The sequence below is a fragment of the Nansenia antarctica genome (genome assembly GCF_963989245.1).
Source record: "Nansenia antarctica genome assembly, chromosome: 2".
Taxonomy (NCBI): Eukaryota; Metazoa; Chordata; class Actinopteri; order Argentiniformes; family Microstomatidae; genus Nansenia; species Nansenia antarctica.
The window spans coordinates 66,599,805-66,621,721 of record NC_137675.1 but is presented as its reverse complement, the minus strand read 5'-3'; the positions used below and the strand labels follow the sequence as shown (position 1 = coordinate 66,621,721).

Sequence of the window (21,917 nt, the reverse complement as noted above, 5' to 3'; positions counted from 1 at the left end):
TCATCCTGAGTTGTATATTCTGACTTGAGTGTGTGAGGATGCCTGTTGGCCACTAGCAGGACCAAGGAAGAGGGCTTTGTACTGGGGGTCAGAGGCAGCTGAGAGTAAGGGAGGAGGTGTTATTAGGGGTGGTTTGTAATTATGTCTCTCTTTGTTTAGAGGTCCTGTGACATGGGATAGAAGTGAGGGGGAGGTCTCGTGGCTGAAAAAACGTTTGTGTCAGTGTGTGTGTCTCTCCCTTTGAGGTTTTATTTCTGTTGCTCAGTTTCTTTGGTTTGCCTGTCTGTGTGAGGCTCAGACTGTAGGGAACAGGATAACCCTGCTTCACTACAATCACTGCAGTGGACCTTCCCCCTGTGAAGAGAGAACTATGAAAGTTTCATTATTCTTGTCAACTGCATACAAGCAAGACTGGATGCTGTAACCCTCTGGAAACCTACCTGAAATCAGTCTCATCTTTACCCAGTGGATCACAGACTTCTTGGTTACACTTAGTAACACCGTGAGGTAATTCGCCTATGTGCCATGCCATGCCTCATTTCAATGTAGCCTAGTTAAGGGGATAAAAACTACTCTGAGATTTAAACTGGAATATTGTTTGTTATCATAGATACAGCAAGACCCTTTACAATGCTGCTTCAATTCATAATGCGATCTTTCATTTTAGATTAATCAAGATCAAAGAGAGGTTGTTCTCAATTCTGTTTAAGTTACAGAATTGTGATGTATGAGTTGGTTTTCAAATAGGTGCCTGCCAATGTGTTTCATTGAAGAGTGCCCACAACACATATCATTTACATTAATTACACTTTTGGCATTTAGCAGACACCTTTATCCAAAGTGACCTACAACAAAATACATTTGTAAGTGAATCATCTATCCATCAGTCATAGCAAGAAAGATGTGTCTATACTAGGACATGGGGCCATTGGCAGTCATAGTGCTAGAAGAAAGAAGAATTAAGAATGTTATTTACAATATAGAAACTGTACAGGTGGGTAGAGGGAATGAAGAGGTCTTAGGAGGGACAGTTAAGATGTAGCCTGAAGAGATGGGTCTTCAGTCTACGGTGGAAGATAGGTAGTGACTGCAGTCCTGACAGCAGTGGGAAGCTTGTTCCAGCGGGGCACCAGGACATTGAAAAGCTGTGACCAAGTAGACACATAGAGGCAGCGGTGCCAGTCGGCCAGAAGAGGTGGAAGAGTGGAGTGATCGGGCAGGTGTTAGGGGGCTGACTATTGCTAGCAAATGGTGTGATGTGTCAATATTGAGTTTGTGGTCTTAAGGTGTTTATGGTGTTGACCATGGTTGTTTTGGTGGGGGCTTGAGTTGACCCTGAAAGGATTATATTGACCATGGGATAGAAGTGTGTGTTTACTCTGGCTGTTTTTTGTTGACCATCGTTCCCCCTGTGTTGCTTGCTTATAAACACCAGCCAATCAGAAAGAGTTGTGTACTTTTACCTTCCAGGGGAACATCTGGTGAGCATTCATGACCCAAGAGACACTGGGAGTTACATCTTCAATATGTGTATAGATACGTGAACAGCTTATTCATGTGTAGGTCACTATGATATTCTTCTTAGTTAATGGATAGTTTCAAAGAGGTAAAACCATCTTTTCATATCTCATGTTGTATCAGTTTTATGTTGAAGAATTATGCTAATCAATCTCATTATCTTTTCCGTTAATAAGGTGACTAGAGGAGTCAAACAGATAGATGGAGAAGCAGCTGACTATTTGCCTGACTCTTCTGCTGGCACTTGGTCTGGTCATGCCTGAGGTGTTGGGGCGTAAGGAGGCGGCCCATGGAGAGAGCGCTCAAAAACGTCCATCCAGATCATCAGAACCAAAAGGCCGCTGCTCATACACCTTCATTGTTCCTCAACAAAAATTGAAGGGGGCTCTGTGTGTCAGCACAGAGTCTGCTGGGGCCAACCACACAGAGGTGGCGGCACTACGTGCAGAGTTGAGCCGGCAGAATGTACAACTGGAAAAGCTACAAGGGCAACTGGAGCAGGAGGGGTCCCTGCTCACAGAAGTGCGGGCACTACGTAAAGAGAGTGGCAGCATGAACGCCCGCATCGCCCAGCTCTATGCCCAGCTACTGCAGGAGGTCATCCACAAGAAGGACCAGGTGATGGAGCAGCGGCGAGTAGAGAACCTGCTGCTCAATGCCACCACGCAGGTAGTGAGAGCACTGAGAGACTGGTATATACTGGACATGTGTTTCACAGTGGCCCTTAAGGGTTGTTATAACTTATATAACTATATACAGTATAACTTATATTATAACAACTTACTATAGTTCCCTCCTCCTCCCATTGTCTGCTTTGTGGTGGTGGATTGTCCCAGGCTCTGCAGGTGTCCAGTAGTTACAGGGAGCTGGAGAAGAAGTATGGAGCCCTTACCTCCATGATGAGCAACCAGAGCCAGCTCATTGCCCGTTTGGACAAAAAATGCCAGCTCAAGGCCATAACTCCACCCCCACAGGTTTTTTTGGGTTGTATCTTTAAAACATGAACATTCATTCAATGTGGACTTCCTAGAGTCAATTAAAATCAAGCTGTGACACAGACCAATAAATTGAAGTCAAATATTTTATTTTATTTGTGTTCATTTGGACAGGTCATCTCTGAACCTCCAAGTATCCAATCAAGCCGGTTTACAAATGACAGCTCTGAGTCCAGGGAAATGGCAAACGATGTTCAACGGGACCAGGGGGCCCCTCTGCCACAGGAGGAAAATGTGCAGAGGATAAAAGTCCTCCCCACCACCATGGCCATTGTCCCCACAGATGCCCCTTTCATCACCACCAAGACCCCAGGTAAATGACTTGAAACAATAATATTGACTATCAGAGCTGCTTTCAGCTGAGTGGTCACTGTGTTAAAATGAATGCCAGTAAAACAGGGTGTGAGAAAGTAACACCATGCAGCGTTATCAGATGGGTTGTTCTATTTGTTATTTCACACCCACTAATCCACACCCATTTTGCAACCTCCTAGCTTCCTGTTTGTTTCAATTTTGATGTTACTGGCATTATTGACTGACCTTGTTGGAACATCAATTGCAGCAGGTTGGTTTCTATGACCCTTCAAACACTTGGAGTATGAAACAGTGTCAGTATTACTTCTAACTCCATTATTAACTCCAGATACACAGCAGAATCTCAGGGAGTCACTGACCGGCTGGTAGGAGTGCTATCTCTCTGGGAATGCCTAAACAAGGTCTAAACAGTGTCAGCTGTTCTCATCAGATGAGAGAGGGATCTCTGTTAATGAGACACAAATGCTCTCTCACACACACACACACACACACACACACACACACACACACACACACACACACACACACACACACACACACACACACACAGTAATGTTAGCCCTTTTCAGGGCATTGCTATGGAACCTTGAATTACTAGGTAATGCCCCCTATAAATACTGCTTTGTTTGTGAAACTGGAATGTGTGAGATTACAGGGCATACCAGTTTGAGTGTGGCCAACTTGATGGACAGGGTCCTCCCAATTCAAAGTTAAGCAGCAGCAGCAAAAGGATTCCAAATCTCTTAGTGTGCGACTGTCAGGATGACTCAGAGCTCTATGTGATGTGTGACAAGGAGATTGTTCACCAGTATGATAGACCATTGATTTTTGTGCGTCCGTGAGAGGTGAGGCAGTATACAGTATGTGCATTGTGTGTGTGTTGGGGGTGTAGGCCTGCCTGTGGTCACACATGACATGATATCTTCTCAAATGTGACATGAGACATTCAACATGTCTTGGGAACGAATTCCACAAAAGTAAACAGATAAGCTGAGTGAAGGGAAAAGTTCTGTGTATCTTTGACCTTGTTGGCTCTGAAACAAACAGAATTCCAGGCCCCTCTATCCACTATATGACCTGCTCACCCTCGCCACTGTTTCCTAACTACCTTCGTAGTAGACTACACCATTGCACCATGTCTATGTATCTCAGGGCCCTGGCGAGACTGCCAGCACGTGCTGGACTCGGGGGAGACCACCAGTGGGATATTCCTGCTGCGCCCACAGAGTGCCAACCGCCTGCTGCAGGCCTGGTGTGAGCAGAGCCAGGCACAGGGAGGTTGGACCGTCATCCAGAGGAGGCAGGATGGTTCTGTCAACTTCTTCAGAACCTGGGAGCAGTACAAGGTGGTCTCTCGTTACATGTGTACAAGCAGTGGTGTTATTGTTGTTTTTGCGGTCAAAAGCACTGCAATTCAAAACCCATACAATGAGTTTAGTGGTCCCACAATCCAAGTTTGCCTCCTCTATTTGCCTTTCATTTCAAGTTAATGATACACTATATGATGATGTGCACTCTGTAATGTTAGCTCTATTTTGACTTTGGTCAAGATGGGCTATAAAAGTAGAAAACCAGGAGGTATGGCAGCTAAGAGACTCTCCTTCAGTTGAGAATAGTGTAACAACACAAACATAATGAAAACCGTTGCTAATCCTAAATAAGCAGTAGTATTCTTTCACTCCAGCAAGGCTTTGGGAACCTGGATGGAGAGTACTGGCTGGGTCTGGAGCACCTCTATTGGCTAACCAAACAGGCCCACTACAAGTTACGGGTGGACATGGAGGATTGGCAGGGCCGGCAGGTGTATGCAGAGTATGATAGCTTTCACCTGGAGCCAGAGAGCGACTGGTACCGTCTGCGGCTAGGGGACTACCATGGTACGGCTGGAGACTCCCTGTCCTGGCACAACAACAAGGCCTTTACCACACTGGACCGGGACAAGGACGCTTACTCTGGTAAACCCTCTCTTCTACTATCACCCGTGCTCTCGCATTCCATCGCTTCTTTTTCTACTGCTCAGGTGTGGATTAACACAGCTGTTTTCACTCTTTTTCAACATCAGGTAACTGTGCCCATTTCCAGAAGGGAGGCTGGTGGTACCATATGTGTGCCCATTCCAACCCGAATGGCGTCTGGTATCGAGGTGGTCACTACCGCAGCCGCTACCAGGATGGAGTGTACTGGGCAGAGTTCCACGGGGGCTCCTATTCCCTCAAGAAAGTCACCATGATGATCAAACCTACCTAACCCTGTATTCTACTGTGATGGACAAGAAAGGAGTGCCTTTGATCAATAAAGACACAGATGTGTGGGGGACTGTGAGGCTTAGTAACCGTTCAGTAGAGACTGGTGGAGACAAAAATCGGAGGACGGGTTCAGTGCAATACGTGGAATGGAATCAGGAATGGTATCAAATACCACTCCTCATTCCATTCCATGCATTACAATGCCCGTCCTCTGATTTCTACCTCCACCAGCCTCCCCTGTAACTGTTGTACAGCACGTGGGCGACCCGGTTTTCTGTCTCAGATAAAGAACCATTAGTTTCCATACCTGAGAGACATGGCTATAAAAGGATATCCTGGAAAGTAGTAATTTGTGTACATATCCAGTTGTGTAAATTCAACCACAACACCGCCGTAGCAATGTACACACAGAAATCATGCATCAGGGCATTTCATATTGTGCCTTTATATAAAAGGAATGATGTTTATAAACTTCTCATATCTTAAATAGAAGAGAATGTTTATAGGACTTGTCAACACATGTTTTTCAATGTAATGTATTTTTGGGAATAAAAAACAGCTAAGATGTCTCAATGTACTGTATTTCACTGGTTCACTAACTATCTATGGTATGTACAGTAATCTATCTATCTATAATGTATGTACTGTACATCCATGCATTCATGAACCTACCATGTATGTACTGTAAGTAAGTAGCCTTGAGAACCGATGGTTCTCGAGCCTAATAGCCTATAGCCCATCTCCTGTTTCTGTGAAGTGAGGCGGCTTGATGTACTAGTACACCCCCTGGAAATGATGCTGGGATGTCGCAGGGTCTTACCCCCAATCCAACCCTTAATGCTGAGTGCCAAGCAGGGAGGCATCGGGTACCATTTTTATAGTCTTTGGTATGACTCGGCCGGGGATCGGACACTCTAACCGCAAGGCCACTGAGCTGAACTATCTACGGTATGTACTATAATCTATCTATCTATAATGTTTATACTGTACATCCATACTTGCATTCATGCACCTACCATGTATGGGAGGGACCCATTTTCTAACCCTAACCTTTCTCTGTGGTTTGATGTGTCATTTCCTTTTCCTTTTCCTTTCTTCTTTTCAGTTTCTCTTTGTGTCAGCATGCACGATTGAGTTACTTCTTCTTTTACACTCACTTCACCATGAGGTATTACCCTCCTCTCTCAGCCTTAGATAACAACTAGCATCAGCTCCCCATCAAGACCTAGACTGGGACTATAGACTGGTCTTACAGTCAGGAGAATACTGCCTCCACGACATCCCCCCATCGTCCCACCACCTGATTTATGGAGTACCTAAGAACCAGCATGCTGCCTCTCTGCAGGACGTTGTTGGGCCTCCTCATACTCAAGCTGTCACATGGTGGTGAGTGATTACGGTGATCATTATTAGTTTATTGTTGTGAGGTATGTGTTCACTATGATGTTTAAGTGGACAATACATTCTGATATCTAGAATGTTGTTCTTTTGTCTTTCAATAGTATCTGTCCTTGAGCTCCATCCTCCCAAGGTGGTAGTGAGCTACGGAGGCTCAGTCTCAGTCAACTGCAGCACACCCTCCATAGGTCATGAGGGTATGGGCTGGGAGGCTACATATGGAGCGACAGATCTAAAGGAAAATTGCACCTTTGACACCTGGGCTGTGGAAAACCTTATCGATTGGACAATAGTGCCTGAATGCTACATTAATATTGGGGACAAGCAGCATAAGAAAAGTCTCCTGGTTGTTCTCTACAGTAAGTCATTTGTCTAATGTAGCAGTTTTAAGGCTTAGTACGGCTCCTACATGAATAGCTAACTTTTAAAGGCAGGTTATAGATAAAAGACTGATGATATAACAGTTAACACATAATATACCTCTACAGAGACCCCAGACAGTGTCTCCATCTCTCCTCTGAACCACACTGGCCCGATGGTGGAGGGGACAGACTACCAGCTACTGTGTGACGTCCAGAACGTCGCTCCTGTACATGACCTCACTGTGACGTGGTACAAAGGGAAAGAAAACGTTACGACTGTTACCTTTGATGATACTAAAAAGACACCAGTGAATGTCTCCCGCCTCCTTAATATCACCCCCAGTAGAGATGATAATGGAGCTCAGTACACATGTGTGGCAGAACTGGACCTGGGACCAGAGGGTCCAAAGCCACCTCCTATAGTGACATCAGCATCTATCAACATTACTGTTCACTGTAGGTTTGCCAATTGTTCTCTCCTTCATTAGCAAGAACTGTTGTCTACTTAAAAAAACAGCATCACATGACAGATGTAGCTCCGAATGGAATATGTACATTGTCTAATTTGACTCTAAACTCGCTCTCTTTTATTCTTCATTCACAGATGAGCCGTTGATTAAAGATTGTCCAAGCCAGTTTGCTGATGTGGAGAGCAGCGTCACCCTGCAGATGGTACCATGCAGAGCTGAAGGGAACCCTCACCCCAATGCCACGTGGTACAGGGAGGGGCGACAGGTCGATGCCTCTGTGCTGCTGACCAGGAGGGACTCAGGGAAATACGTCTTCTCAGTCACTAATGACCTAGGCAGCAACAACTCTACCATTAACATCACAGTGGAATGTAAGTGTTTGAAATCTATCCAATTGTGAGCTGAGTTGTTATCTTCTGTTTTTCATTCTCAAACTGCTGGCATAATTCAACCTGAATCCGTCTATGCCCATTTATCACAGATGCCCCTGAGTTTACCTGCACTGGTCGCTACAATTGCACAGAGAATACAAATCACAAACTTGCTTGTACAGCTGATGGCAACCCTGAACCTAAGATCACCTGGTACAAAGATGAAAAGGAAGTGCATTTCCCTAGGCGTCCGACTAGAGAAGATCGCGGGGAGTACATTATTTGTGCAACTAACAAACATGGAAGAGCCAATCACACGCTGCATATTGAGATCTGGTGTAAGCAATGTTTAATTCTTACTGTATGCTCTTGCATGTAGAGCATGTTATTGCTGCAGTATTTCTAGTATTTCAAGTCTAACTACTTGTATAAACAACATATGAAACAAAATAGCTCATTGCTATTCTGGCTCAGGACCGAGTACTAACGAAATATGTCAATATTTAGTTGTTCCAGTGATTCTCACCCAAGCTGCTCTGGACTTCATCCCTCAGATGCATGGTGTTGAATAGTCTAATTTCGTGAGTTTAGAATTATGAGGTTCTATCTCCGTTTAGGGTAGTTCAGAGATATTGAGCGTCAAAGTTTTTACATTCCATTATGTTTTGTGAGATGGAACCTTTGTATTTTATGAATTACTAACTCAAAACATTTCAACATTTTAAAAATAACACCACACAGGCATTAATAAACACTTAATGGATCAGATTATGTAAAAAACAAAAATGTTACAAAAATTGAGATAGAACCTTATAATTTTAACGTCACGATTTGTAACTTTTCTTCTCAGATGGCCCTGAGTTCCAGCTTGGAGGAGACACAGTGACGGTGGCTGCAGGCAGTAATGTGACGGTGAACTGCAGTGCTGACGGGAACCCGACTCCTGAGCCGTTGTGGACACAAAACACTGGAGAACCTTTGACTGTGACCACTGAGGGGCGACATAGTACTCTGTATATCACCGGAGCAGCTACTAATGCCACCTACAATTGCACAGCCACCAACCGACTGGGGACCATCCATAAGCTGATAATGGTTCTTGTAGAAGCACCAATGACCTCCGCAACATCCATGACTTCAACAGCTATAACCACTCTGACAACAGCGGTGGCAAAGGGTATTTTCTTGTTCACTCCTGAACACACTTACTCTAATGATTTTTTATCACCCTCACTTATCTCACAAGATGGAGCGATATCGGTTAATGATAGATACAAGCTTGAATTACCTATGCAATTGCAGGAAGAGAATTGTGACTAAAGGGTAATGCTTTTACATTTTGACATGGCTTTCATTCTGATATCTAGAATGTTGTTCTTTTGTCTTTCAATAGTATCTGTCCTTGAGCTCCATCCTCCCAAGGTGGTAGTGAGCTACGGAGGCTCAGTCTCAGTCAACTGCAGCACACCCTCCATAGGTCATGAGGGTATGGGCTGGGAGGCTACATATGGAGCGACAGACCTAAAGGAAAATTGCACCTTTGACACCTGGGCTGTGGAAAACCTTGTCGATTGGACAATAGTGCCTGAATGCTACATTAATATTGGGGACATGCAGCATAAGAAAAGTCTCCTTGTTGTTCTCTACAGTAAGTTATGTGTCTAATGTAGCAGTTTTAAGGCTTAGTACGGCTCCTACATGAATAGCTAACTTTTAAAGGCAGGTTATAGATAAAAGACTGATGATATAACAGTTAACACATAATATACCTCTACAGAGACCCCAGACAGTGTCTCCATCTCTCCTCTGAACCACACTGGTCCGATGGTGGAGGGGACAGACTACCAGCTACTGTGTGACGTCCAGAACATCGCTCCTGTACATGACCTCACTGTGACGTGGTACAAAGGGAAAGAAAACGTTACGACTGTTACCTTTGATGATACTAAAAAGACACCAGTGAATGTCTCCCGCCTCCTTAATATCACCCCCAGTAGAGATGATAATGGAGCTCAGTACACATGTGTGGCAGAACTGGACCTGGGACCAGAGGGACCAAAGCCACCTCCTATAGTGACATCAGCATCTAGCAACATTACTGTTCACTGTAGGTTTGCCAATTGTTCTCTCCTTCATTAGCAAGAACTGTTATTACCAATATTTAGTTGTTCCAGTGATTCTCACCCAAGCTGCTCTGGACTTCATCCCTCAGATGCATGGTGTTGAATAGTCTAATTTGTAACTTTTCTTCTCAGATGGCCCTGAGTCCAAGCTTGGAGGTGACACAGTGACGGTGGCTGCAGGCAGAAATGTGACCCTGAACTGCAGTGCTGACGGGAACCCTACTCCTAAACTCGTGTGGACATATGCTGGCACTGCTGAAAATGTGAATGTGACCACTAAGGGGCGACAGAGTACTTTAAGAATTACCAAAGCCACGTCTACCAACGCTGGAAATTACATCTGCATTGCCACGAATAAACTTGGGATGGCGACCAGATCAGATATCACGGTGACAGTGACAGTAACAGGTATTACGACCACTGTGTGCCATATTATGAAAACAAAGATGACCATGATGTAATGATTAACGTTACCATTTAAGACATAGGCCTACTTGGACAATTATATAGCCTTAATCTAATGCTAAACAGAATTGGTCTAACTCACTTTCTTTCCTGTTTTCTCTCTTGCTTCCTTTACAGATTCTTTCATTGCCATCATCTTGTTTTCAGTGTTATTACTTCTTCTATTTTTTGTCCTGCTATCACTCTTGATGTCCAGGAGAAAATTCATAGGGTCTTATGAATTCACCCCCGTACCAACCAATAACATTGAGCTACAATGACCTACATTGCATACAAATTAGGCTGTACCATCTAGAAAGGAAGATCTTCCCAAAATGTTACATTGGGGGTGGCAGTCCAATCAAACAAATTTGGCTTGTATTTTGTCCTCAACATTGACTGGCAACAATGTTTTCTCAATGGATTAACTGCTGTTGATCATGTTAAACTGATTATAAGTTGGACTTGAAGTGTACATAGTAATTGTACTGTAAGGAAATGAATTACATCATGGCCATGTGCTGCTTTCTTGAACAAAAAGTATTGTTAATATCTCTATCCAGTGTTTAAACTAAAGTGTGTGTTAAATGCCAGTGATCAGTGGTAGTTTTGTGTCTTGATGATTCCCCCCCCCCCCTCTCTTAGAAGCTTAGTTTGGATACATTTTTCCAGGGATTTATCAATGCTTATGTTTAAAGTTTCTTCTGGAATTAAATAACTTGGCTATCTGTCTAATTGTGTACTGTATCTATTTCCCCCCTTTCCCCAGAAATAACTTTGTTCCCTGAATGTATTTGTTGCTGTAATTATTGTATAGTTTTGTACATTAGTTTCCCGCTTCCCTTCGTGAGTGATTTAACCCTAAAAGCAACCATAGCATATTATGCACAATGGAAACGTGTGACCAGTATTCAAAAACATCAGTCTCAATTCTTTAAAAGCTGTGCCTAAGATATAGGTTCAACACATTGATTTACCCTTATTTAACAATGTTAGTTTGCCAACTAGTTAGCAGGATATTGTAAAAGAGTGCATTTTACCAGTTCCCTTTTCATTACCGCGGCTTCAATCCATAAAACAGGTGTGAACAAAATATTATAACAATGATCTTATAACTGAATGCACATATTACACAAACAAGCACCACTGATTTTGACTTTGCCACCAGCGAAAATTCCAAGCAATAATGTGGACTGCCCCTTTAAGAATTAGGATTTGGGAGTGACGCGGATATGAAAGCTAGTTTATCCCTCTTTCCTTTGCAACGAACATTATTTACACTAACTAGACTAGTTAGCTAACCTAGTTAGCTAGTTAACGATCTAAATATGCACAAATAATTCATATTGGTGAGAAACGGAACGGATAACAAAGTGCTTGAGGTGTTCTTGGAATTCATCTTTGCGGGATCGGGGCGTCCTCCGAGTGTCGGGAGAACTTTGAAGAACTTCTTTGTATTCTGCTCTGCTAAAACGGCAGTGAAACATGGACTGGGGCACGGATCTCTGGGTGAGTGAGTTCGCGAGAAGATGGATAACTAGCTATTTTGATACACTAACATTTGGCAGGTTATCCTCCTGAAGTTTTTTGAAATAATGTAGATGGCTCATTTGTGGCCAACTGTAACGGGATGTAGCTATGGGGGGTTCAAACACAATAATGTGAAAATTTGCGTTCACATGACTGGTGTGGGGTCGTCAGCTAGCTAGATGCACAGACCTGGATTAGCTTTTGCACAATTTGTGGAATGAAAATGGTTAACATCGCCGTCGTCAAACAAAGCAACTCGTGCCTATAGCTCCAGTGTTTCAGCTCATTATGGTATTAACTTGCCATGCCATCATAACCATTGGTTCTGTACTGTGCATCAATTTCCTAATGATAGTTTCGTATATATTTTGGTATCTGTTACTTACTAAAAAATGAAGAAGAGTTCCTGAGCAAATTTAAGACTTGTTTATTCAAAAAGAAGCAGGTTACACAGCATGGCCCCTCAAATGGAGCTGATGGTCCGAATCGGTCACAGGATGGATGTGAAAAAATAAAGAGAAAAAGTCCATCTACGTAGCGGACTTTATACCCTGTCACTATTATTTCGCTGAGCCAATCAAAACAGAGTCCACGTCATTTTAATTTGGTTAGATACAAAGTTTTACCAGTGAGATCATAGTAGGTGAGGTCATTTTCTGGCCTGTAAATAGGATGTTATTGTCTTATTATAATGCAATTCACCCTATGGTCTAATACAATTCTAATGCAATTTATGTTATGGGCGTCTTGTTGGCTCGGGCCCTAATGCAATTATATCTTCCCATGATGATATTACATCCTCTGCACATGCATGTCAAAAGGCCATTGTGTGTATTTAGAGGCCCACCGCTATAGTTACAGAGCATGAAAATACACTACACAGCCCCCCTCGGAACACGCAGAGTGTGTTCCGAAACTAAACGACAGACAGAAAAACTACATCAACCCATCAACTACATCAACAACATCAACACACCAACACATCAACACATCAACACATCAACACATCAACATTAAACCACACTCAGTTCATCATGCATAATACAAAAACTGAGATACAGAAATTTCCAACGACCGATGTTTCCCTCGTCCTCGAAGCGGCAGGGTCAGAGGTTGCTAGCACATGGCCCCAGTTGGAGAACAGCCTTTACCGCTGTCTCAGATTGATAACACTGTCATAGTCAGGAGCTTCCATTGTCGCGTAACCATTACATCACTTCACAACCGACATCAATCACATGATATAGAAAGAAACAAACAGGAACCGAAGCAAACAATCACAAAACATCACTTAATAAATAAATCATCAAAAGAGGAAACAAAATCAGAAAGCAAAGCAGAATCCAGCTTTTGCTCATCAGCTATGTCGGCCATCATCAAAGCATTAACCGGAACATCAGAAATACACTTTCCAAAACATTTGATTAAAATACCAAGTAACATAATACAGATGATAATGACAACAAGAATAATAGCGACGGACCTGATCATATTACCAATACCTGAAAAAGCAGAATCAAAGAAATCCAATGTATTCCAACCGTGTTCTTTACGTAAATCCTCTATACCCTTCTTGTTAGATTCATGGAAATCATACAGAGCGTTACCAGAATCCGAAATATAACTGCAACATTCACCGCCTATCAAAGCACAAGTACCACCCTGACTGGCCAAAATAATGTCCAAAGCCATTCTATTTTGGAGAGCTACATTCTTAGTTTCAGTCAATTCAGTAGCCAGGGCAGATACTACAGCATCCGAAGCATTAATGTGTTTTTCAAGAACGGATGATAGGGCACTTAATTCAGTCTGAGAGTTGTAGACACCATAACTTGGGAATATTAGGCCAAAAAACTTCTGAGCGGTAGATAACGCCCTACGACTACGATGGGTTGCTTGTTTGTGAAGTACAGACATCTCTTCCCGAGTAACTTTCCTAATCAAAGGTATCAGATGAGCTAAATAACAAAGACCCTCACTCAAAGCAGGAAGCTTAGAGAATGCATTATTATCACACACAAGAAACACACCCTCCGGGAGTTGAAGCTCCGTACCAGGATACGGGAAAATGACACCACCTATACAAGACGCGGCCCCTAGCTGACGAAGCGCGCTGCCCTTGAGCCGAGATTGTATGTCAATACAGGTTGTAATATTTACGAGAGGCATGACCTTAAGCTGCGTGGTGCCTTTCTGCCGTCTGGTAGTATTGGTATCATGTAATTTCATTTGAGGCACCATAGCACAATCAACAACTTTACATTTCAATCCAGAAATAACAACTGAACCTCTCCACCGTGTAGAAGTCACACTCCCAGAACATAACAGATGAGGACTCAATGCAGTACCATTCAATTGAACGAACATAGCTTGGATAATATATATCTTCTTCGGACCTGTTGGTTGTGACAAATGTGTAAGCCTATCAATAATAACCTTCCCCACACCGCTAGGCCTATGGTGTTCGTTAACTGCTGCTGTCAGACGTTCCAACACACCAATATCCACACCTGCATAGGAAGAATTTAAAGGAACCAGAATCGTGCTGGGCTGACAAGAAGAGCTCTGGTTCTTGCCCTGTAAAACAAATTGGGCTAAACCCTGCCAATTATAATGAAACCATTCTGCTTTAGTTAACGGTATGGGGAAAAACATAGGAGCAGATGTACTTACAGGGACCTGTTGACAAATCCAGCAATCAGAATAATTCATTTTTGAAGCAAAATCTTTCATGATACTAGTGGCAGAATTAGGGTGGGACCGTGTCCCCAGGTGATTAGAATCATACAACAAATAATCGTCAGTAGCGACTACAATCACCTTCGTAGAAGCCTTCACAGCAACATTTTCAACCTTTCCTGGTAACTCAACGTGAACATATTCATGCACAAATTTCTCACAGTCCAACCTATAGTAGTGTGGATAGTCAGGAGCGTTCCTACAAACTTTGTCCTTGAAATTGTTGGATTCACTAGACACCTGTTCACCGATATTACGTCTAGCACACCAATACGAGTTCAACACCTTGTCAACATTAGTTAATGTCACACGAGTTTCTTGCGTGTTGCTTGAGTGTTGATTAAGTGTAACATATTTAGCATCCAGTAAATACCACTCGTCCGCTTCGGCGGTATAGATCAAACAATCATCAACAGTACAACGTGAATGTGGGCAAATAAAAGATCTACCTGCTGTGATCATTCTTTTCTGACGTCCAGGCATAACAGTGTGTGAGTGAAGTGTAACATTGTCCAAGGAAGTCAATGGGGTAGGAACACTAAGGGGTATATTAGTCTCTGAAACGGCATGGCTTGAGTTTCCTCCTAATTGGCCTTGGTGTATCACGGGATCTGTCTGGTTGGGGTGTATCACTGACAGGTCTGTGTCTCTCAATGGTACCTTGGTCCGGGCAGCCGCCCGGGTTGCTGACATCTCCGTCTGGAGCATTGTCAGGGTCGGAAGGGGTGACAACAGGGGCAACACCAGGCTTGGTAGAACCCCCCAGAGGGGTGTCGCAGTCACTGGATCCTTCACGATCTCCCTTGGCCCGCTCATCTCTGGGCTGGACAGGGTCTGGGACGAGGCCCCCGGCATCATCTGCATCACGGCGCAGATACTCACCAACATCTTCGTCAGCCTGGATGTCCAAGCTGTGGACTTCCTCGTCCCCAGGGGTCTCCTCACCATCCTGCTGAGGCTCTCCCTCATCGTCCTCATCGGGTGCCTTGATGCAGTGATGAACGTGATACCAGGTGGGGGACCCCTTGATTTGGATGGCAGTCCCAGTGCACCGAACGACCTCGTATGGTCCTTCCCGTCGAGCCTCATGCCACTTCCGTCTGTAGACCTTCACGTATACTTTGTCACCCGGTTGCAACGCGTCCTTCCTCTCCTGTGCGTTCACCTCCTCTTCACGTTCCTGTTTGTGGAGCACATAAGAAGAGATACTCTTTTGCCGGTTAGTCATGTACTGTACATAGGCTTTCATGTCACTCTCCAAGAGAGCCAAACTTGGCCCTTTCCCACTGGTTCGTGCACAGGGAGCTGTCATTATTCTCCCCATAGCCAGTTCATGGGGAGTCAAGTGCAGCCCTCGAATCTCACTGGAACGACAGGCCATCAATGCAAGAGGGAGTCCTTCCACCCAATTAAGACCTGTATGCTGACAGACCTTAGAAAGACGGTTCTTAAGGACCCCGTTCATCCTCTCTACCATCCCCTGGCTTTGAGGTGAGTAAATACACCCAAATCTCTGCTTGATTCCCAACTTTTGTAGTATAAGCTTTACCGTCTTATCCACAAATTCCTTACCATTGTCTGACGCTATCCTATCTGGAATTCCAAACCTAGGTATGAATTCCCTGCATAGGAACTTTGCTACAGACTGAGCATCCTTTTTTCGAGTGGGGCATGCTTCTACCCATCTGCTGAACCTGTCCACTACAACTAACATGTACCTGTATCCTGCAACAGGACGAATCATGTCCACATAGTCAATCACCAAATGTTTCATTGGCCCGTTTGGGGTAGGGATATGCCCAGTTCCCACTGGTATTCCAGGTCTGATATTGTTTTTCAAACAGACCACACATTGACCAAGGATATGGTCTATTTGTTCCAATAAATATGGAGCCCAAAAACCATATTCCTTGGTGATCTTGCGTCTTACCTCCCCCCTGGCCACATGTGCTAATCCATGGGCTTCCTGTATCAGCATGCCTAATAAATCTGGGGGTGCCACAACCAGTCCCTCATGATTTCTCCATAGACCTGTGTCATCCTGACTAGCCCCCCTTGTTAACCATAGGTTTTTGTCTAGCGCATTTGCCCCACTCTGTAACATCAACAAATCCTCAAGCGTGACCATGCCCTGTAACTGTGTTTCATGTGTGACCAGCAGAACTTTACCTGCTTTGTCTGCTCCTGTAATGGCTTTGGCTGCATCATCTGCAGCCCTGTTACCTTGTGTGACATGTGATGAGTCAGATCTGTGTGCGGCACACTTCACTATGGCTAATTCCCTTGGTTTCATCATGGCTTGTAACAGCTTCATGATTTGAGCGTGGTGCTGAATAGGCGAACCATCAGTTTTCTTAAAACCCCGTCCCTTCCATACAGCTCCATGTAGATGACACACATTATGGGCGTAGGCAGAGTCGGTGTACACTGTCACTCTTCGTCCGGTTCCCAAGTTGCATGCTTCTGTGAGGGCAATCAACTCAGCCAATTGAGCTGAACAAGGCTGAGGAACAGCCTCGGCTTGTTCCACAATGAACCCTGAATTTTGGGATCGGACTATGGCATACCCAGCACGTAAACTTTCTCCTACCCGGTAACAAGATCCATCAGTCCAATACTCAACGTCAGCTTCCTTCAAAGGCAAAGCTAGTAGATCTGCTCTAAGCTTAGAGTACCTCATAGCTTCCTTCACACAATCGTGTGGTTCCCCATCTTCTGGGGTTGGCAAGGTCTCTGCTGGGTTAAGTGTGTTACATCTTAGTAATGTTACATCTTCCCTTTCCAACATCCTGTAATAATTCCTAATCCTAGGCATCGTCAAAGTATACTTGCCTTGATTCAAAAGATTCCTTAGACTGTGGTGGCAGAGAATGGTAATTGGGTACCCCATTGTTAAGGTTGTTGCCTTCTCGTACATAAGATATGCCCCGGCCATTGCTCTGTAGCATGGCGCGAAACCCATTTCTACCTCTGAATATGCGACAGAGTAATAGGCTATGGGCTGTGGACTAGGTCCAATGCCTGTTGGTTGCGTAAGAACAGCGCAGGCATACTTCCCTTTGGCTGAAGAAGAAACATACAATCCAAATTCTTTGGAATAATCTGGAAGCGCTAAAGCTGGCGCTTCTTGTAATTTGTGTTTAATTGTCTCAAACGCCAAATCAGCTTCCCTTGTCCAAGTAATGCAACATTGGAGTTTATCACTACCTGTTTCCTTAATCATCCCCCTCAATGGAGCGACCAGTCTAGTGTAATCCTCCACCCATGCTGAACTATACCCAGTAATGCCCAAAAACATCATCATTTCCCTAACCGTTCGTGGTTTTGGAGCCTTCTGAATAGCTTCCAAGTGTTCGTTAGTGACACTGCGATGTCCCTGTGTAATAGATTGTCCTAAGTAAGTTACCTTTTCCTGGCAATACTGTAGCTTCTTTTTAGACACCTTGTGTCCCTTCTCCGCCAAAACCTTTAACAGTTTAACGGAATCCCTGTGACATGTTTCTTCATCTGGGGCACAAAGGAGTATGTCATCCATGTACTGAATGGCAGTACTACTTATCGTCTGCCCTAACCCGTCTAAGTCCTCCTTCAAGACCTGATTAAAAACATGAGGACTGTGTTTGTACCCTTGTGGCATTCTGGTATATTGATAATGTTGACCTTTGTAGGTAAACCCAAATAACCCTTGACTTTCTACACTAAGAGGTATAGAAAAGAAAGCCCCGCATAAATCAATCACTGTAAATACTTTGGCTGTAGATGGAATCTGAGTCAACAGCACATGAGGATCAGGAACTTCGGCTGGATAGCTGACAACTACCTCATTCACAGCCCGTAGGTCATGTACCAGACGATATGAACCATCAGGTTTCGTTACTGGCAGAAGAGGTGTGTTACTTAACGGATATTGAGTTATCTTCAAGACTCCTGCCTCTAACAATCCTTTGATCTGTGGCTCAATTCCATCAATTGCTTCCTGCTTCAATGGGTATTGGTTTTTCCAAGGGGGTTTTGCACCCGGTATGAGTTCAACTCTCAATGGACGAGCTGATTTCACAAATCCAATGTCTGTACTGTTCTTTGCCCACAGGTCTGCTGGCACATTCTGTATCATTTCTTCTCTGAGGTCTTTTTCAGGTTGTACAGGAAGGATTAGCTGGTTCATTAGCTTCACAGTCTGCGGATGTCCTATTCCTTGAGCAGAGATCATCAGTTTTGTGAACTGTCCATCAATGCTCCTCCAGATAGCAGGGTTTTCTTTTGTCGTTACAAATCTGGCTTTTTCTGAGTCTGCCATCATTGCCCCTAAATGCTTCTGTTTATAGTGTTCAGATATCATAAGTGTCACATGAGGGATGCTACCCTCAATCTTATGCTCCTGATCTAGATAAGTGTCACTGTTTATCTTCATAGCCACTCCCTGAGGGCCTAGGATTATACAACTTGTACTAAGCTGTACCTGTTTTGGCTGATGCTTCAGCCACTCATCTGGGTTTGCATCTGCAACTTCTCTAAAATACTGGAGTGTACAATGCAATGGATCAGTAGGCCTTCTGGCCTCGGACATGTGTGCCAGGATATAATTGTCCCACATCCTTGCTGGTTCCATTAGGTCTGGGCTAAGCCCTCCCACCCAATACACCATAGATGCGTTGTTGTCCATCATGATAGACAGCTGTCTGTTCTCTTGTGGCACTGTCACCCGACAGCCGTCAGGTGTGCATTTCACTGTACAGTTCAATTGGCATAGTGCATCTCTCCCTAGTAGCCCTATTGGCGTGTGTTCTGATACAAGTATTGACAGATCTGCTCTCTGTCCTTTGTACTCTAAGCTTACAAGCTCAGTAGTAGGGATCAGCTGTTTAATTCCCTCGAATCCGATTGTCTTCACATATTTCCCAGACATAGGAAGGTGCGTGGCATCTTCAGGCTTCAGACAGGTGTAGGCTGCTCCACTGTCCACCATCAATTCTAATGGACGTTGGTTGACCGACACCCATATGGTAGGTTCATCTTCAGGCCTGTTCGTCACCACCAGCTGGCACCCCCCTCTCGGATCTTCTGGGCACCCCTATAGCCCAGCTGGTGGGCCTCCGTAGGGGTTCACCACTCCTGGAGCCGGTGTAGCAGGGGGCCTATATCTTCCTTTTTGTTTCCCCCCTGCGCCCCCCTGGTTCTTCTTCCAGCAGGTACGGGCTAAGTGTCCATCCTGGCCGCATTGGAAACATGGTCCTAACATCTTCTTCCCGGCTGCGGTCCATCCCTCTTGTGGTGGTCCTTGGCCAGGCTGGTTGTATGGCTGGTATGGAACCACTTGCACCCCTGGTGGCCCCTGTGGGTATGGATACCCCCCTTGTGGCCCCTGTGGGTATGACTGGGGAGGGACAGTTTGCAGTTGCTGTGGTTGAGATGGGACCTGTAGGGCTATGGTCTGCACTCTCTCTCTGGTTTTCTTGCCTTCAGTCAATTGTACTTGAGTTAGTTTTCTGAGTGAGTCTTCGTCTTGTGCCTTCTGTATCTGAATCTTCTTTCTAAATAATTCTACTTGGTGTGCTACGTTGTCTATATAAACAGCCTTGTTCATGTGTCGTAGCCCCACCACTTCTGCTAACTTGTTCTTAACTGGGGTAGGGAGACCTTGTTGAATCTTTTCCCTGATTATGGCTTTTTCTAACGGGTTATCTTCGGCATCCTTCCCTGTCACACTTCTCCATTGAGAGTGCACACGGGCTACGAAACCCCTGGGATTCTCATCTTCTCCCAGTGGCATCACGATGATATTGTCTGGGTGAATGTGAGTAGGGTATGTCTCTCTGATTGCCTTCCACAGCCTGCCTCTGTTTGCTGCGAAGAGCTCTGGGTCATAAACTGATGTACCGATATATTTATGAAGTCCTGCCTTCGTCAATATTTCCTGCATGGTGTCCAATCCTGTAATAAAGGCTAAGAGTCTTTTCAGGTCTCCCATCGCGGCCTGCGTCCCTGTCAGTCTCACGTCCATCTCGTTAGTCCAAGGGTGACCCCCATCTTCTAGGACTGGGAGTTTTTCGATCACTTCAGACAGATCTGTATGACCCCAAGGACGATATTCTATCTTGTTATCTCGAAACAGCACCGGGAAGATCCCCTGAATTTCCTCTTCCTCCGATGCCTTCCCTCTTGGTCTAAGGCCATAATTGCTTACTAGTGGCTCCGTTCTTTCGTCCCACCTTGGTGTCGCTGTAGACCTTGGGAGGTTCGGCTGGGATGTATGATGTGATGACACTTGACGATATTCTCTTGAGAGGTTCGGCTGGGATGTATGAAATGATGTCACTTGAGCTATCTGTTCTTCCAGTTCCTCTATCTGTCGTATACAACTTTCCTCCTCTCTTAGGCTTCTCTGGAGTTTTCTTGCCCTCTTTCTTAACTCCTCCTTATCCTTTTTCACCCTTTCTTCCTCCTCTTCCTCCGACATCCTCTTCTTTTGCTTTAAGCTCTCTTTCTTCTTCTCTATCTTCAGAGACTCCTGCTCATCTTCAGAACCACTTTCTTCTTTTCCCTTTTTATAGCGTCTTGTCCTTCCCTGTTTTTCGGCCCTGGCTATTAGTTTTCTGATCTGAGCACTGTAACCTCCCTGTGCATTGCTGTCAGCACCGGAACATTCGCCTTCACCTCCACTGCCATCTTCACCGTCATCTGTCTTGTTCTCTGGTTCGAAATCCACGGTCACTTTCGCTCTTCCCCTCTCTAGTACATTATCACCCTCATCTTTGATAGTGAAGGCTCCGTTCGTACTTAGGACGGGGACCTGAGGGTAGATCCGCTGAGAATTGTCCTCCAGTATCTTGGCATAGGGAGGAGGACTGGAGATTGGAGCTGTGTGTGAGAATGGAATGTTCACTTTCTCTTCCATTGCTTTGGCCAATTCATCTCTTTTTTCTGGATCCATGTGAGCTGTTTTCTCATTCCAAGCTAATGCTACTTTCTGCCCCTCTACCTTGAAGAGGTCTAAAATAGCTAACTCTAACCTGCGTTTCTCTGATCTAATCTTTCCTTTTTGATGCGCTTTATGTGCATTGATAAGTATCTCCAATGTTGCAATTAATTGTAAGTCAAAGGTGCCCTCTTCTGGCCATGGTTGTTCAATGTCTGCCCAACGAATATTCCATTTCGTTGACATTTTGCTAATCTCCTTAACAAGAGGATTCATTTTTTCCACTATAGCCACAGGGGATGAATTTGCTAATATTCCCTTATCTGTATTAACAGCCCTCACAATGTTACTGGGTTTGGCTCCCATGTCTGAAATATTTATACTGCTTAATATGCTGAAAATATGCTATAAGGTGTACTTTTCTTACAACCCACCTTCTGTTGCCGTATCTGCTAAACAGATGCTAGTCCAACTTTTAACTGCGTCAACT

The 21,917-nt window shown here is 44.4% G+C and overlaps 2 protein-coding genes across 2 annotated transcripts in view; both read left to right on the top strand.

Moving 5' to 3' along the window:
- Positions 1–251: 251 nt before the first annotated feature.
- angptl6 (angiopoietin-like 6) lies at positions 252–5,632 on the top strand. Its single transcript, XM_080522560.1, has 7 exons — positions 252–507; positions 1,695–2,187; positions 2,355–2,492; positions 2,628–2,826; positions 3,981–4,174; positions 4,513–4,783; positions 4,891–5,632. Exons 2-7 carry the CDS (start codon positions 1,720–1,722, stop codon positions 5,073–5,075), a joined length of 1,455 nt encoding a protein of 484 aa, XP_080378686.1. The 5' UTR covers positions 252–507; positions 1,695–1,719; the 3' UTR covers positions 5,076–5,632.
- A 6,047-nt stretch (positions 5,633–11,679) lies between these two features.
- Positions 11,680–21,917, top strand: part of trip10a (thyroid hormone receptor interactor 10a) — a 31,553-nt gene continuing 21,315 nt past the window's right edge. The window contains exon 1 of the mRNA XM_080524857.1: positions 11,680–11,751. Within this exon, the coding sequence (XP_080380983.1) occupies positions 11,728–11,751 (24 nt within the window). The 5' untranslated portion in view covers positions 11,680–11,727. The remainder of the gene's footprint in view (positions 11,752–21,917) is intronic.